Raw genomic sequence first — 16,239 nt, forward strand, 5'->3', positions numbered from 1 at the left:
GCAGACATTACAGCTGACTAAAATGAAGTTTCGGAATTTGATTTTTGACTTGCGTCCTCCACAATGGAAGAACGCAATACGCGTCTTTTGTATAGGACTAATTTTTGAATAACAGACAGAGTATTATTATTATTATTACACATGTACTTTGTGCCAAAATACTTTAAAAACGTCAACTTCCTCATTGTCTTTCCGAACACACAACTCGCACCAATCGATTAATACGTGGGCGTAATCTAAATTATGTCTTATACCATACATACTTTTAAGTAAGAATAATAATTTCCGTTATGATCATTTATATTATAGTAACGACTTGTTCTTATTCTCTTATGATGATAATTTTAATTACAAAGTACATACGATTGTGTTGATAATATTGTAGATGTGATACAAAATTATATACATATATATATATAATTAAATACTTACAAATTTAAGAAACAAGCCAAGAACGGAGACAAAAATTTAAAAAAACGTTTGCAGTCGCGTTAATCTAGGACTGCGCCGTGTAGCGATCGTACATTTACGATGTACCAAGTAGTAATAATAATATAATGCTTTGCGAGATATCGAATATAACGATCGAATATTATACAAAGCGTGTATCGCTTGGATCTGAAACTTTACGGACGTACCTACTCGTAATTAATGAAATTGCAATTTAAAGTGGTTAGATGATTCTGAAACACTCTGTACATACTCAAAGCCTTTGCTTGATTGTAAAATGGTCAATCGGCGTATACGTATATACACATATTACTATTATACACGTATAGGCATGCACAATAGTCCGGAGGAATTCACAATCGGACCGCAGGTGATGTGTAATGAATTTGGAGGACGCGCGCAAGGGTTGGCCGCGAAATCCAATTAAATGTGACTTATGTGAGTCGATAGTGCAAACACTATATAGCTATATTAACTACACGCAGTGTAACACTATATACATGTAACGTGTACAGACGTATATATTATGTACATGTATAGACGAGTAAACCATTGATTTCGACATTTCACGGGGTTCACATAATATAATTCGAACTCGCCAATGTAAACAATGCGATTGTCGTAACGAACGTTGTAATATATTTTTATTTACACGAACGATTTACACTGCTGTGTAGGTAGGCACTATGTGCGTTCATAGTTATTGCAATGATTTCGATCGAATGTGAAAAATTCGCGATTTATATACGCGAAACGAGCATTTTTAGTGTCGGTAGTATTTTTTTATCATCGATAATATGTCGACGACGTTATATTATTATGGCTATAAAGTTTATCATCGGTTTACTAATTTCCTCATAAAAAAAAAAAAACAGCTATCGTGGTAATCAGACTTTTAACGTTTCCAAGTACACTAAAACTCGTATATTATTATTATTTTACAATATTTTTCTCGTTTTTCATTAGTATCATATAATAATATTTACGTTTCGCTGTGTCAAAAGATCAAAATTTGCCCACATCTCATTAATTACTAGTACAGCTGTTGTTTGAACGGATTTTGACGGTTAATATTTACCACCGTCGTCTTCCAACAGATTCGCAGAAAACAGCTTGATTTTCTGCAGTGCACACAACCACAGTTCGTTATAATAACATCAAGTGTCTAACCTCATCAGCCGCATCACTAAAGTAAGAGGAAACAATAATTATATTTGAATATAGTGAATATAGAGTCGAGCGGAAATCGGAAGGTCTTGAGAGTAGTGGATTAATCTTGAGTGACCTTTGGGGGATAAACGTGTCTCGAGCTGACCTTATACATTGTTTGCGGCTTCTTCCGTGTATTTTGTAAGTCCCCGCAGGTTAAGACAACCTGAACGTTTTGAACTCGTCAGCCAGAAAATATTGTAGTTACGATAATAATATATAACATTATAGTAATATTATGGTCACGAGCAAGTTGAAATTTTTCGATGAATCACAAACTTCTCAGAAACTATTATATACGAATCAGTATAACAGTATAATCTATAATATTATTATAAATATGTGTAAATAAATACATCATAAAAAAATTAAAATTTAATTTAGTTTATTTTTTTTATTAATGGTTCAATAAATAAATTCGATTGGTTAGTTCAAATTTTACCATCGAATGATTAGTTAAAAATAACTGAACTAAAGAAAAGATACATATTTTTAATATCAACATTAAAACAAAATATTTACGACTCTTAGACGTGATGGTAAGTTTAATACAGTAGTAAACATGTTGAAACTTTGCTATCAATAACCTACCATAACAATTCGTCAGACAAAGATAACACAAATTTAATTTATCATGACAAGTACACGATTTCCCGTTAAAAAAATAAAAATCGTACCTAAAAATAGAGCTTCCACTAACTCGAAATGACTGTTATAACATTTGTGTGCATTGAACACTAGCGAAGGATTTGTAGGCTACGTGCTAAAAATGTGTTAAACACTGGGCCAGTGGCCATTCGATTTAGCACTTGTTGCACTTGACAATTGTTGAAAAACACGTTGTACCCGACTTCCGGGAGCGGTATAGCTATTTGACAAGCATATGGCTCTCGATTTTCTGTACAAGTGAAATTCGATCGGTAGTTATGCTCAGATCACTATCTACCTACAGGCTACAACACACTAAATGTAGCTGTTGTCGATGAACGTATTATTTTAAACCCATGTCATTTAAAACCACCATTTTGACATTAATAACCTTTTATGTATACATACCCTCTAACGCGACGTCGACAATTCTGACCCGCACTGCTCAACTGATCGTGACGATTTTTTACATAACTACCGAAGTAACTACATTCAAGTGGCAAATCATAATTTAAACTGCTAATATTGTTGTTATTTCAGGTAACTGACATCTGTTGTATGTTATAATTCGTCAGTTAATCTAAACGTGATTTTTAGTGCCTACACAAATATGCACCTTTAGAAATAAACAAACATATTTTAATTCATAAGATAATAATATAATATTTCTATGTAAACAGCTTGCAATAAAATATAGGTACTATTAATGTTACTCGCTACATTCATTCTTGTTCAATTTAACTGTGTAAGTCAATAGTACGGATCGCATTGAGAATTTAAAGAAGACATTTCAAATTCATAATATGATTTTTCCAGTAACATATTACATTACTCAGTAACTTTATCATATATATTAAAGCATTGGCCTAACTATACCATCTATAAAATATTAAATATAAAAAAAAACTATTATTTATTAATATTATCATATTATGAAACATGCGAATTTACTAAGAAAATATTAACAAGACACGGGAAGTACTCAGTATAAATTACATCAATAATATTATATAACATATTTTATTGTTTTATTAAATTTTTTCTAGCAGAATTTAAATAAATTGCAAAATGCATTTTTTTTTTTTTTTTGAAGGAGAGAAATAAAATACTGCTACATATTTAAAATCGTATAAATAATTTGATGGAAGCAATTGATAACGGTCGATAGTAATTTAAATATACAATAAGAATTCGGCCGGTTCATTATTCCAACAGACCTTAATAATTTAAAATATAGATCTTTAAACATTTGGGATGCCAGATGCGTTGTCAATCACTAAAATTAAATTACGATAAGTGACACCTTTTTTGATTGAACAGTGAATTTGAAGTAAATAATTCACTTTAAAAAGTAAATAATTAACTGAAAATCAGATTCCTAATTTTTACTTTGTGTTTTACTTCAAAATGGTTCATGTTTTCAATAACAAAAACTTTACTGGGAATAATTATGAAATTATTTTTTAGAGTGCGACGAGTGTGCTATTTTGTATATGGGTATACACGTCTAAAATGTCTTAACCTTTTGACTATCTCGACTTAAATCGTGATTCTATAAAATTTACGACGATTTTATAGATACAGTTGTATTTTGGACAGCTGTCTTAAATTGTTTCAAGTAGGTAGTTAATTTAACATAGTGAGTAATAACAGCTACTGTAACACCAATATTATGCTTAAACGAAAAAAGACTGATTTTATTATATAATCAACGTGAAAACTTCTATACACAGAACCGAGATAATTTTTTCTTGGAATCCTAAGTACAATATTTTGTAAAAAATATGTCAATGCGCATTATATATATTATATTTGTTTTAAATAAATAAAAGGTATTCATTTATACTTCGGTTGAGCTGCAAGAAAGAAGGTATCAGTTCCTCGAAAAAGTTTATAACCACTACGTCGGTAATACAAATTTTGAATATCATTAAAAATATATATAAATTTGTTCGATATACATATTATAATACAGTGACAAATCTAGTTTGTCATGCAAAAAAAAATTGAGCATCACGATGATACAGATTGAATTTCCCCGCGAGTACGTGGTGCTTATTAACTACTTAAATATAGCACTCGAACGCGGTTTTTTTTTTTTTTGGAAATCACAAAAAGCTATGAAAGTGGCGTATATCAAAGCGAATCGCCTCGTACACGCTCAAGTCGAGGCACTTGGCACAGGAATTATTTTTTGTTTTCGACGCGTTTTCAAATCACTTCACAACTAAGATCCGCTGTGCAATGTCCTTTTGGCTAGCGCAATGACTACGCCGCCGAGATGAATATGCATAGCCTATAGTGTAACACGATTTGCTATCTGGAGAAATCACAAACACTCGATCGGTGCATCGAATACAGCTATTACTGTACGGTATGTCGTCGGTGACTATATCTTCTCATCGGTGGGGTAGGGTCCGCTGACCCACGGCCACGGCATTTCCCGCAATATTCTGCGTAGGTTTGCAACAATATATCGTGCTAAGAGATTGGAAAAAAAACACGTCACCGCCGCGCGTGAATATTCGTCGATCGTTTTTCTATACCGTATGACGACGCGTTGACTCAGGATCTAGACCGGAAATGTCGAGACGTAACGCGCGTAGTCACTACACACAATATTACAATATATAATATACAACGGTTCGGTGTTTTATTTTCGTTTTAAAATATCAAATAATGATGTTTATATTTACACAGAAAAAATCCTATTCATACCGTTTGTCGGAGGTACGCACACGATGTCGTTTATTACTATTACCCGTTGCTGGAGCGATAAATTAAAAACAATAAGTTTATGGTATTACAATATAAAGTCAAAATTCGCAACAGGCAGACGACTATACATCAAATATATATATATATAAAAGCAAGGCAAAGATAAAGAATTTTCGTACGAATTGTTCTTTTTCGGCAGTACCGTACCGTTTCCACGTATATGTCAAAATACGTGATTTTTTTTTCTTTCTCAAAATCAATCGACGAATCGACCCATATTATACTTACAGCATTCAGCCGTTTAAACGACCGACCCGTGTGTTTAGAAAATTACATAGACTGGCAACCATACAACGGCGGCTCGTTTTTCGCATGATACAGTGCATTATACGACTCGTCGTGTCATGTTTTGGGGAAATCAAACAACAACGTGTCCGCAATAATATTATATACTATTGGAATGTGTGTTGAGATTTTTTCGCGTCGTAATCCAGCGCACGGTCGATAAAACTATAATAAGTATATTATTATAAAGCGTACATACGTGTACTGCGGTGCGTTATTGTACAATCGGATTTGCCGTGTACATATGTAAAATGTAATATTATGTATATGAGCTAACACGCGTCATGAGTCTCTCGTTCAGATTTTTTCAGATCAGTGAATTTTTTGTCAGTTTCACACGTTGTGTTTCGCCGTTTTCGTTACAATTTTTTTTTTTCAAACGACGCTATAACATTATATCATGATAATATCATTGTTTGTATCATATAGGTACACCGTATGGCGTTATGATTTTATTATGCTTATTAGAGTAAAAACACTGTGCACCACGGAAAAATATGATGCGATAAAACGATAACGCGCACACGACTTCGCTATTGCTACTGCGTAATGCGTGTACGTTGGATCGTTATTCGTTGCACTATATTATAATAAAAGTATATAGTGAGATAAAATATCGAGTCATTTAAAAAAATATATTATAACACATCGTAACAACTGAAAACTATTCTTTAAGAATTCAAAATTAGTTTCCATAAAAAAAAAATAAAAAGTAATAAGAATAATAATAAATAAATTGAAAAAAAAATATTTCTGTCAATTTTAATAAGTAATTGAATTTTGAAAATAAATGAAATATCTAACATAAAGTATGTTTCAATGTTTATGAATAGGTACTAATTTTATTTATTTTATCACTCTAATTTTAAAACTATTCTGGTCCAAAGTCAATAAAAAGTATATCAATACATTCATTAAGAGTGTTCTTAGCTTGGTTTTTTCAAACCTAAAAGTTTGTTATAAAGTGGCTCATACATGAATTACGTATTAGCTTAGGAAAATCGAAGATGTTTAGTTTATATATTATATGGTCACCATTGGTTGTAAAAATAAAATTAAAAAAAAAACGAATTGGTGTAGGCTAACTGAATTACTAAGCATTGCTATAAAATAACTCTTGAAATAATATTTAATTTATTTGTATTACTTAAATGTACAACAGAAGACAATATCCTTATATAATATGTTTGTAGGTATAGCTTATAGGCTCAAAAAATATTTGATCGATTTTAACAAAAATTTCAAAGATTATTTTTTTAGATATATCAGAAAACTTTTATAAATTATAGTTTAAACTACGTTCAAAATTTTACCAAATGCTAAATCCAATCTGCTATGGGCTGATTGTCGCGTCTTGGTTGAATGTTATAATGCACAAAACGAGATACACGCAGATGCCAATTTGTCCACGAAATTAGGTACCGATACTAAAACAAAGATACAAGATTTGGTGACGTATTTTATCTTTGTTCCTTTTTCATATTAAGTAAAGTCGATTACACAGCCAATATTTGAAGTATTTATGAAAATTATATTATAATCAAGTGAAAAATGATTGTATTTCTTAAATATTTTTTACTTCAGTTAATATCTCAAATTAGGTTAGTCTCTCAAACCATTTGATACGTATAAGCCTCTCTTCTCTTAAAGTAATGCAACGAATTTCTTCCTGTGTCAGAATATAATATTCCTCTTTTAGTTATTATTTAATTATATCACCTATTATAATATATATGTAATATGCCAGTAAAATGTCGACGAAAGATTTTTGTTTGCTTCTATTTTTTGCGTTTACGACTAAATCTCACGGCACATTGTGTCGTCATTATTATTATTATATTATTCTTTCTAATTTTTGGAGTAACACTTCACTATATAATAGTAAACCACAATAGAACATAATATACGCATAATATGAATACATGTTTTCTGGCGCTGAGTAGGTCGTCTTGCGACGTTGTACACAAAACGCAAATAATTATTGATCTACTAGACCGTATTATTATTAGGTACTATTTATCATAACGACAAAAAAGTCTTCTTTTGTAACAAACGTATGGTTTTATTGTAACTATATAGCATGTCGAAAATCGGAAATAAATAACAATAAAAGCAATTATTAGATGAAGTAATATCATTGTTTGAGTTACATTGTTCTCCATATATATACAGTAATATAATAATAATAATTAGCAATTAGGTACCTATATAATTCAATATGGTATAATAATTATAACTATGTATATAATGCTTATACCAATATAATATAGGAAGTTCTAATCCAAGCACATTATTGCAGGGAGAGTAATTCAGTCATATAATATACTATTAAGTATTTTTCAATGGATTTGTTTATGAATGAATTATAATAATGTATATGTTTGATTGATATAATAAAATACGTGATTATAAAAAAAATTATTTTTAAAAAACTGTCCAGTTTTCAGCGGCTTAGCGTTACGTATGACTATTTTATAGTTGTTGTAAAATTTAATTAGTTAAAATTTACTGCACATTTAATGTGTAAATATTATTTTGTTAAATAACGTCTACTGTGGTAAAAAAAAAAAGCTAAGGCCTTAGGTTATGAAGATAGGATTAACTTATAATATCAACTTACAACTTACAATTACTATAAAATTCACTGAGAATGTAAATTAAATATTTATAAAACTAATATATTTATTATAATGATTAATTCATACTTACGACATACCCAGAATTTAACCTATTTTTATAGTTATTTATAATTTTAATTCGATTCCAATATTCATATTATTTTGTTAATGCACATTATATAACTCCAAGGGATAAAGGGGACAAAATAAAAAACAATTTTAATTTAAGGTAAATAAAGGTATAATATTATTTCAACATGTAAGTATAATATAATTATACCCTATCATTTATACAATTAATATTTTTATTGGTATATTATTATAGTTAAGTATAGGAAAAAAATAAATTTATACTTAGTAAATATATTTGGTAAAGTGATTATTTTCTCGGGTTTCAGAACTATATTTTTTATAATCTCTTCAGCTTTTCTCCTTCTCTATTATTGGCCACTTTAAAAACATGAACGAGTTTATTTGAAACTTCTTGACCGATAATATTTGAAAATTTGGTAGAAATTTTAGAATTATACTTAAAATATGGTGTTTTTCTTCAATACACCCGGAAAATATTATTGAAATGTATATTAAAGTGTCATAATACTTAACATAATTTATGTATATTAGCCATTTTTATAACATAAAATCGTTTTGTATTATTATAATATAATAACCAAATTAATAAAATATGTGATTTTATAGAAATTTAAAAAAAAAACCTACATTTTTAAGAATCCTGGTAGCAAGTAGCAACTGCGATTTTCAATGTGATTTTAATGAAATACGTAGTTGTGTTGTGACCAATGTTTGATATACACTGCAGTGTTATCATTTCTATTATTTATAATCTAACCAGTTGTCTAAGCAAAAAAAGTCTCAAATAAAATATATCCGTACGGAGTTTATTTACCAATATCACCGAAAACCTAATTTTGTCAAATTTTGAGATAGGTGTTGTTGCAGTATCAGCGACGATAAGAAATAACAACACCTATCTCAATATAATGGTTTTATTAACACTGCCTATCGCAAGTGAAAAAAATAGCATTTTAACGTAATAGAATGTAATACATTATATACGTTTATAACACGCCATATTAAAGTATACACATATATATATATATATATATATATACATATTTATAAACGTGCACTAAAAAAACGATGATCACGATTGTTTTAACCTATGCCATTGGCCAATTAAATTAAATAATTGCATACCGCACGGCTAAAAACCAGTAAAGTCAATGCCCGTATCGAGTGTATAGTAAACTAATAAGTAATATAATATCTATATAGGTACTTAATACATCGCATTGAAAAAAAAAAAAGACGATCGTGACTTCGCCCCACGCCGTTAAACCATTATTACTATTATAAGGACCACGTCTCGTCGATTTATATACATAATATTATATATATTGTACCGTGTGGGATGAAAGACTTGGGCGCATCTCGGCCTACCATTATAACTGGTACTCGGTCGTGAATGTTACCCCAAAAACTTCCGTCGTGTGTACTCAATATAATACATACAATACGGTACAATACGGTATTTACTCACTATATAGCTATATGTACGGTCCGGAGACTTTAACCCTCTTACCCCGCCAGCAGTTTGTATTTTGACGTTTTATGTGTACACGGGACCAAAGCGGTATAAATATTATATACATAATATAGAAGATCATATTTCAAAATTAGAGGCCGTGCGTTTCAGTTCTACGCCGGCCACGTAATCATTATTAGCTCGACGGCGCGTCGTATATATATGACCTTTATTGTTTATTGTCTTTTTTAGCTCTTAAAACCCGACAGAACCTTGACAGAACGCGGTAGGTACTTATAGACTCATGATGACTACAATGTAGATGATGATGATGCCCGATGGTCATTAAACACCTCGATAGTAACTATTGACCTTTTATTTTAATTTGTTTTTCTTCTTTTCATTCGGTCGTGCGATTATTATTGTATTTACTACAACGTTGAACTTAACTAACCACTCGACTTTCTCCTTAGGACAATTTTATATTTTTAACTATAATTTTCTGCAGTTAATTACGTTTTTTGTTCTGTACATTTTTAACAATATGCAACCTATAGACTCTAAAAACATAGAATTACGTCACATCGACTAAAAACTTTGCAACCTTTTACGCATATATAATGTATCATCGTTGCATATTTAATTAACTACTGGAAAAAGTATAAAATACATTAACTTTGTAATTTAGAATATATATTAGAAACTTTGTTATTGTTATAAACTCGATATTTCAATTAGTCTCTGCGTTTAAAATTCGATGAAAGTAATATCTATTATCATTCACTCTGGTCTCTTACGTCAAGCAGTTCGACTACAAAATCAACAATAGGTACGTCTTATAAAGCAATTTTACAGTAAACACAGATAGTCCTATGTAAATGTCTGCTATATTAACGAAGTTGGGTCCGTTAAATCTTATATCTATGTCCTGCAACGACAACTAAAAAGTTTCTAATGTTTTTATGTCTTAATAAAAAAAAAATATATATCTATATACATTTATATTTTTAAACAACTACGACGAAATTGTTAATTTATTACGATTTATAGTCGTCTGTTTTTGATTTCCTCTACAATCGTTCCTATAATATGATATTTCCTATAAGACATATTGTAGCCTGTAGGTATAAATATATAATAGGTATATTTTTAACTATCGGATTTTTCTGATATATCTATTGCTATACCAGTAAGCTTGCGTATTGGATCACTTTTAGTAATATACTATTTAAATCTAATATAGCAGTACAGCTAGTTATAAGATTATTACATATTATCTGTGTAGACGATGGTAACAACGATATCTCCACGACAACATGAGCGACCCATCGTGGCCACAGTGTGTCGCGTCAATTCATATTCTTATAACCGTTTTTAATTTTAATTTTAATTTTTAGTAATATCGCCATAACATCTGATTAGAAATATTATCTATATCACTAACAATGAGCGATAATAAGTTCCGAGGTAACTACATTGACGACAAAGTGACCCATACCACATCCAAGGTTTCCTCGCGATCGTCTAATAAAGAGGAAAATCGCAAAAGAAAATGCGAACGACGGATACTGCTGCAGCCGCTTGCCAAAGATGATATGGGGCAGAAGCACAACGACGAGATGACTAAACACACTTCGACGAGACCGACAATACGCCACTCTAGAGCATCGACTGACTTGACCAGTAATTGTATATTTAGTACTTCTGTGTGACTCAAAACCTTTATTAATTAATACCGGAAAACTACAAATGTTAAAGTTCTCAAGGTCAATTGATTTGTCGAGACTTTTGATGATAACGGTGAATTTTTTTTTTTTATCTTTCATACTTTCATATTATGTTTTTACAGTCTAGAACTTCCCCTCTAAAAATCACGAAAAATATTAAAATAGTTTCAAATGGTTTGCTAACATAAAATAATTAAAATTATCTATTACCTATAAACATATAGTTGATGTTCTATAGTTTTGGTTAGTATTATGACTCAATATTTGGTCAAAAAAGAATTTTAGTTGGTAAATTTTATAACTCGATTAGGCGGTAGTTTAAAATCAAAAAATAAACATTGAAACTCGGTAAAATATGTTTTCAATTGTTTATCAAAAGTTGGAATGTATTCAAAAGTTCGTTATCGTGTTTTGTTTCGAATTTTTACAATTTTATAACTCCATCTAAATCTATTGAGCGCAATAATTGGGTTGATTATTTGTAATAATAATAACATTTTATTATTATATTATAATTTATAGTATACATTTTATATGAATATGATGCTTTATACGATTTGTTATGAATGTATTATGATATGATTTATATAATATAATATACGATTAATATTATGGTCATACCACGTTGTATGTATTAATGTATTATATTAGGCCATCATACTATTTTTTTCTTATATTTTTGATAAGTTAATTACATACATACATCCTCAAAGACCTCTGGGGTATACACAATATTATAATATACTACGTAAAATATGCATTTAAAACAACGTTCGTCATATTGTTTTATATTTTCTATAGTACCTACAACTTTAAAAACAACTTCTTATTTTGTTGTAAATATTTTTCTTTGTAAAACGGTTTTTGGTGTAGGATGAAAAAAAAACACAGACTCGAGTAAACCTTATTTAGTTTGTAAACAGCAGGAGATAGAAGTTTTTTTGTTATGTTTTGTTAGGTATAAAGTTTATGGAAAATTACGGTTAAATTATTATCAAGGTAAATTATCGTATTTACATCATAAGAGCTTATTCTCACATTTTACTCGGTTAATAAATAACAATAATAATATAATAACGGAGCAATTATATTTAATGATATTCACGATTGGCCAATGCGATGGACGTCACAGATGACGATTTCCCGTCAATTCGTATAAAATAAGTTGCGTACTATCGATTAGAATTACGTTTTTTTGTGATTGCGCCACTTCAAAACGATACGTTACCTACATAAAAAGTTGTCTTATTTTTCATATTCTCTGTGAGACAGTCATCTCGACGAACTCAATACACAAATTATATTATTATCATATTATCAGTCCATAGGCCCTCCGAAAGAAATCGTATCCAATCGGTTGCCTAAACATGAATTTTGCACATTATTACATGCAAATTAAAGAGCTAATAAATTTGCACTCTGCAAAGTGTTATATAAATAATAGTTATAATATATTATTAAAATTTAACATCACGCACGGCGTCGGTCTGACATATTATTTTATGTAAGTAAAATGCGTTGTGCGATTTTTATTTTGTGTCTATAGTGATATTATATTATATTATTATATTTTTTAGTTGCGTCAAAATATTATTACTGTTATAGTACAGGTTTTCAATTGTATCTATTTGATATTTTATTATTTTATTACAATGTTATTTATTCAAATTTTGGATTTTGAGCAAACTAAACTATTACTATAGGTACCATTCGTTATTTTCAGATGTTAGCAGTAATATTTTAATAGTTTCGTTGCAGTATACTTTAGATTACACCAGGTATTAAATACATTAATAAATGTAATTTTTTTTATTAAAATTAGTTCGAATTTTCCAAACTAAACTGTATGAATCTTTACCACCATATATTATAGAAACGATGAGCTACTAACGTTATTCATAGAAACCTAAGCCCTTTGTAAATATTTTTTTAACTTTTTTCAGCACTCTCAAAATCAATTTTGTACGTCTTTTATTACTTATATTTCTCTATATTTATATTTCTTGTATCACAATAAAAGTACTTCATATTATGAAATAGTAAAAATACTTCAAAATATACAAAGTATCCATTATCGTTATATTATATATTTAAGCTGCAGGTTGCAGCTTTCATCGATATATCTTTTTAGTATTAAATTGATTTTGACAAAAATAAAGGTGCAATATAGTATACTTAAGTAGCTTTTGAAATCTATTATCGAAATATTTTTTTTTTTTTTGTAAAACGGAATTGGTATGGTATGATTTAGGTGCAACCCGTAGCTGTATACAGCTTCCTTTGCTGTGCGGTGCAATATAATCTCTCAGCCCTTCCGACACTATTTATTATTACCGATGGCAAAAAAAGGTCATTCCGGTCCGCAGTTTTTGAAAACCCGATTGCATATTAAAATATATGATGAACCTTTTTCGACACTTTTCCGTTCTATTTTTACAGCTGAGTGTCCGACCGCTGACTTGACAAATACGTTTCAGCAGTCGGCGCGTATAATATTATATATTTGTTCACTGTACATAAAACCATATTTCAAATATTAATTGTATTTCATCACTGCTATAGCTATCAAAAACACTACCCCACCACCTCCTCCTTCGTAGAACAACCAAATTCCCCGTACCTATATATTATCATTACCAAGCGAGCGATTAAAAGTTTCTAACAACACAAAACTATTTAAACGTCCGCAGATATAAAACTTAATAAAAAGTTCACCCCATGCTCTGATTATTACAATATCATCCGGATGAAAATCCACTAGCAATTAAAATGATATTTTCGGGACAAAAGTTTTCGTTGGACGTCGTAAATAATATATATTCAATAGTGTAAACATAAGCCTTGTTGAAATATTACAGTGCGTTAGTAATAAGTATTGCGCAGCCGGCTGTCGACTGTTCAATTATAAAACGATTGCGAAGTTAAAACGATTCCATAAAATTATATTGTAAATTATGCTTTTTATAAATTATTGTATTATACACGGAACGTCGCGCTTAGATACTATATTACATTTCCCACGGGAACACTTTAATAGTATAACATTTATTTCGTTTTGAAACATTCTAAAACAAGTAAAACATGACATAAATAACAGCATAAAGCGTCGAGAGTTTGCAAGCTCTGTTGTTGATGTTTCCAATTCGTACTTTACGGACACGACGCAGATATATTATTTAAAATTAATCAATTAATTTGTCTCAAAAAATCAAACTATTAGGTCCATAAAACCAGTTATACCGCGGATGACACATACGACATAGTATAAACATTTCAACGGTAATAATACTGTCATTGTGTTTGTATTGTATGTTTACAGGTGCAGCCTGTATAAAAATTTGTGAACCGCACGGTAATAACCGAAACTCGGTCGCGGATACCGGAACCGCAGAAGCTCGTCGTGGTGAGAACGATCAAAGATGTCGCGAACGGTATGCTCTTGTAGAAACCCCTGGATGTGCCGGTACATTCAGGATGTCCATCGTTTCCGATCCCGTTTGTGAACGGGATGAAGAATGTTTAATAGAGTTCACAGTGTGGAAAACAATGAAAAGTCCCAGACCGAGAAGGCTGTGGTTTACGGTCAGACATACGATGTCACCCTCAGCCGCTGTCGGCATACGATCCTTGGAAGTCTGGGTGGATCGGAAAAACGACTATCCTGCTAAAGTGATATTTTTGAAGAAATGACCGCTCATACACACATTCACTGTGTTTGAATCATGACTTACCAGTGGAAAATTCTTGAACATTCAGCGCAGTATTTATTTTTTATCTCTGACACCCACTAGCAACATAGAAAATTGTTAATCACTAATTAATAATTATTATTATAAAACTGAAAATGTAGAACATTAGTCATTACTTGTGCTTGAACATAGATTTTTTTACATTTCAATTTTTCTGCGGTGTATGAGAATAGTTTTAATAAATAATAGGTACAACGTTATAAAAGTACTTATAACTTGCACACACACATTTTAAAACAATAAAAAGTCAATATACAAACAGAGTTAATATTTTCAATTTTAATTTTGAAATCAATATTCAATCGGTAAAGAATACGAAAAAATGATATTAAAACTTATAACAACAACAGATTGGTTCTACTGAATCAAATTCGATATGTAACACGTGGATTGAAAAATGAAAACAAATAAAGCATTGTCATCCTCTTAAGATATTACGATTGCGTGTTTTGAAACCATAATATGTATTTCGTGTAAGTAATTTGACAGAAATTACACGCGTTTTGGTTGTATCTACATATTATACTTAATACTTATATACTTATATTCATTAGTTAGGAATTTATCTTAACGTTGACTGGCAGACCGTGCGATAAGGATAACAATATAACATGTACACTGTACAATGTACTGTACATCAGGTATAATACATGCTTGTTATTCCTAGAAAATGCACCAGAAATCACTTGATTTTGCCAAAAACTGTTTTATTATAACTGACGATTCGGGATTTAATAATTATATTTCATGTTACTATTCGTCCATATCATTAGCACGATGATTCTTAAATCTTAATTCATAAACATTCGACTGTACTACTAAACCGATAATAAGAGAATATTAATATGATAACTTATAACTTACTTTTGATCATGGATTTACTATTCACACCCAAGTTTAAATGTCAACATTCGTCAGTCACCAATATCGTGTACACATGCGTCATCTTATTTGCAAGAGTGAATACTTATATTTCTAACAAGGGTGATTAATTTAAAACAAAAATAACGCAAAGAATTATCTTTATTGTACATACAACTATTAATAAAGCATAATACATACATAAAGCATATTAGTTTACTAATAAAAAAAAAAAAAATGTACTTTGTGTAAGCCTACACACGTAAATAAAATATATATTCTCATCTTACATAATATCAATATGGCACCACTTCTGTGTACATAGTATAATATTATTATATTATGGAATAATAATAAAGGTTTGGATG

The 16,239-nt window shown here is 30.1% G+C and overlaps 1 protein-coding gene across 1 annotated transcript; it reads left to right on the top strand.

Annotated features, from left to right (window-relative positions):
• Positions 1-1,367: 1,367 nt before the first annotated feature.
• On the top strand, positions 1,368-15,273 carry LOC126554525 (uncharacterized). The gene is made up of 3 exons (XM_050209591.1): positions 1,368-1,641; positions 10,932-11,217; positions 14,581-15,273. The coding sequence occupies exons 2-3, from the start codon at positions 10,980-10,982 to the stop codon at positions 14,949-14,951; spliced, it is 609 nt and encodes a 202-aa protein (XP_050065548.1). The 5' UTR covers positions 1,368-1,641; positions 10,932-10,979; the 3' UTR covers positions 14,952-15,273.
• Positions 15,274-16,239: the final 966 nt, after the last annotated feature.

This window comes from Aphis gossypii, chromosome 1, assembly GCF_020184175.1.
Source record: "Aphis gossypii isolate Hap1 chromosome 1, ASM2018417v2, whole genome shotgun sequence".
Lineage (NCBI taxonomy): Eukaryota > Metazoa > Arthropoda > Insecta > Hemiptera > Aphididae > Aphis > Aphis gossypii.

Bases quoted from the DNA above. Each gene is read 5' to 3' on its own strand.
- LOC126554525 (XM_050209591.1), top strand. From the start codon at position 10,980: ATGAGCGATAATAAGTTCCGAGGTAACTACATTGACGACAAAGTGACC. The intron at 11,218-14,580 runs GTAATTGTATAT...GTATGTTTACAG, and splicing joins AGCATCGACTGACTTGACCA to GTGCAGCCTGTATAAAAATT.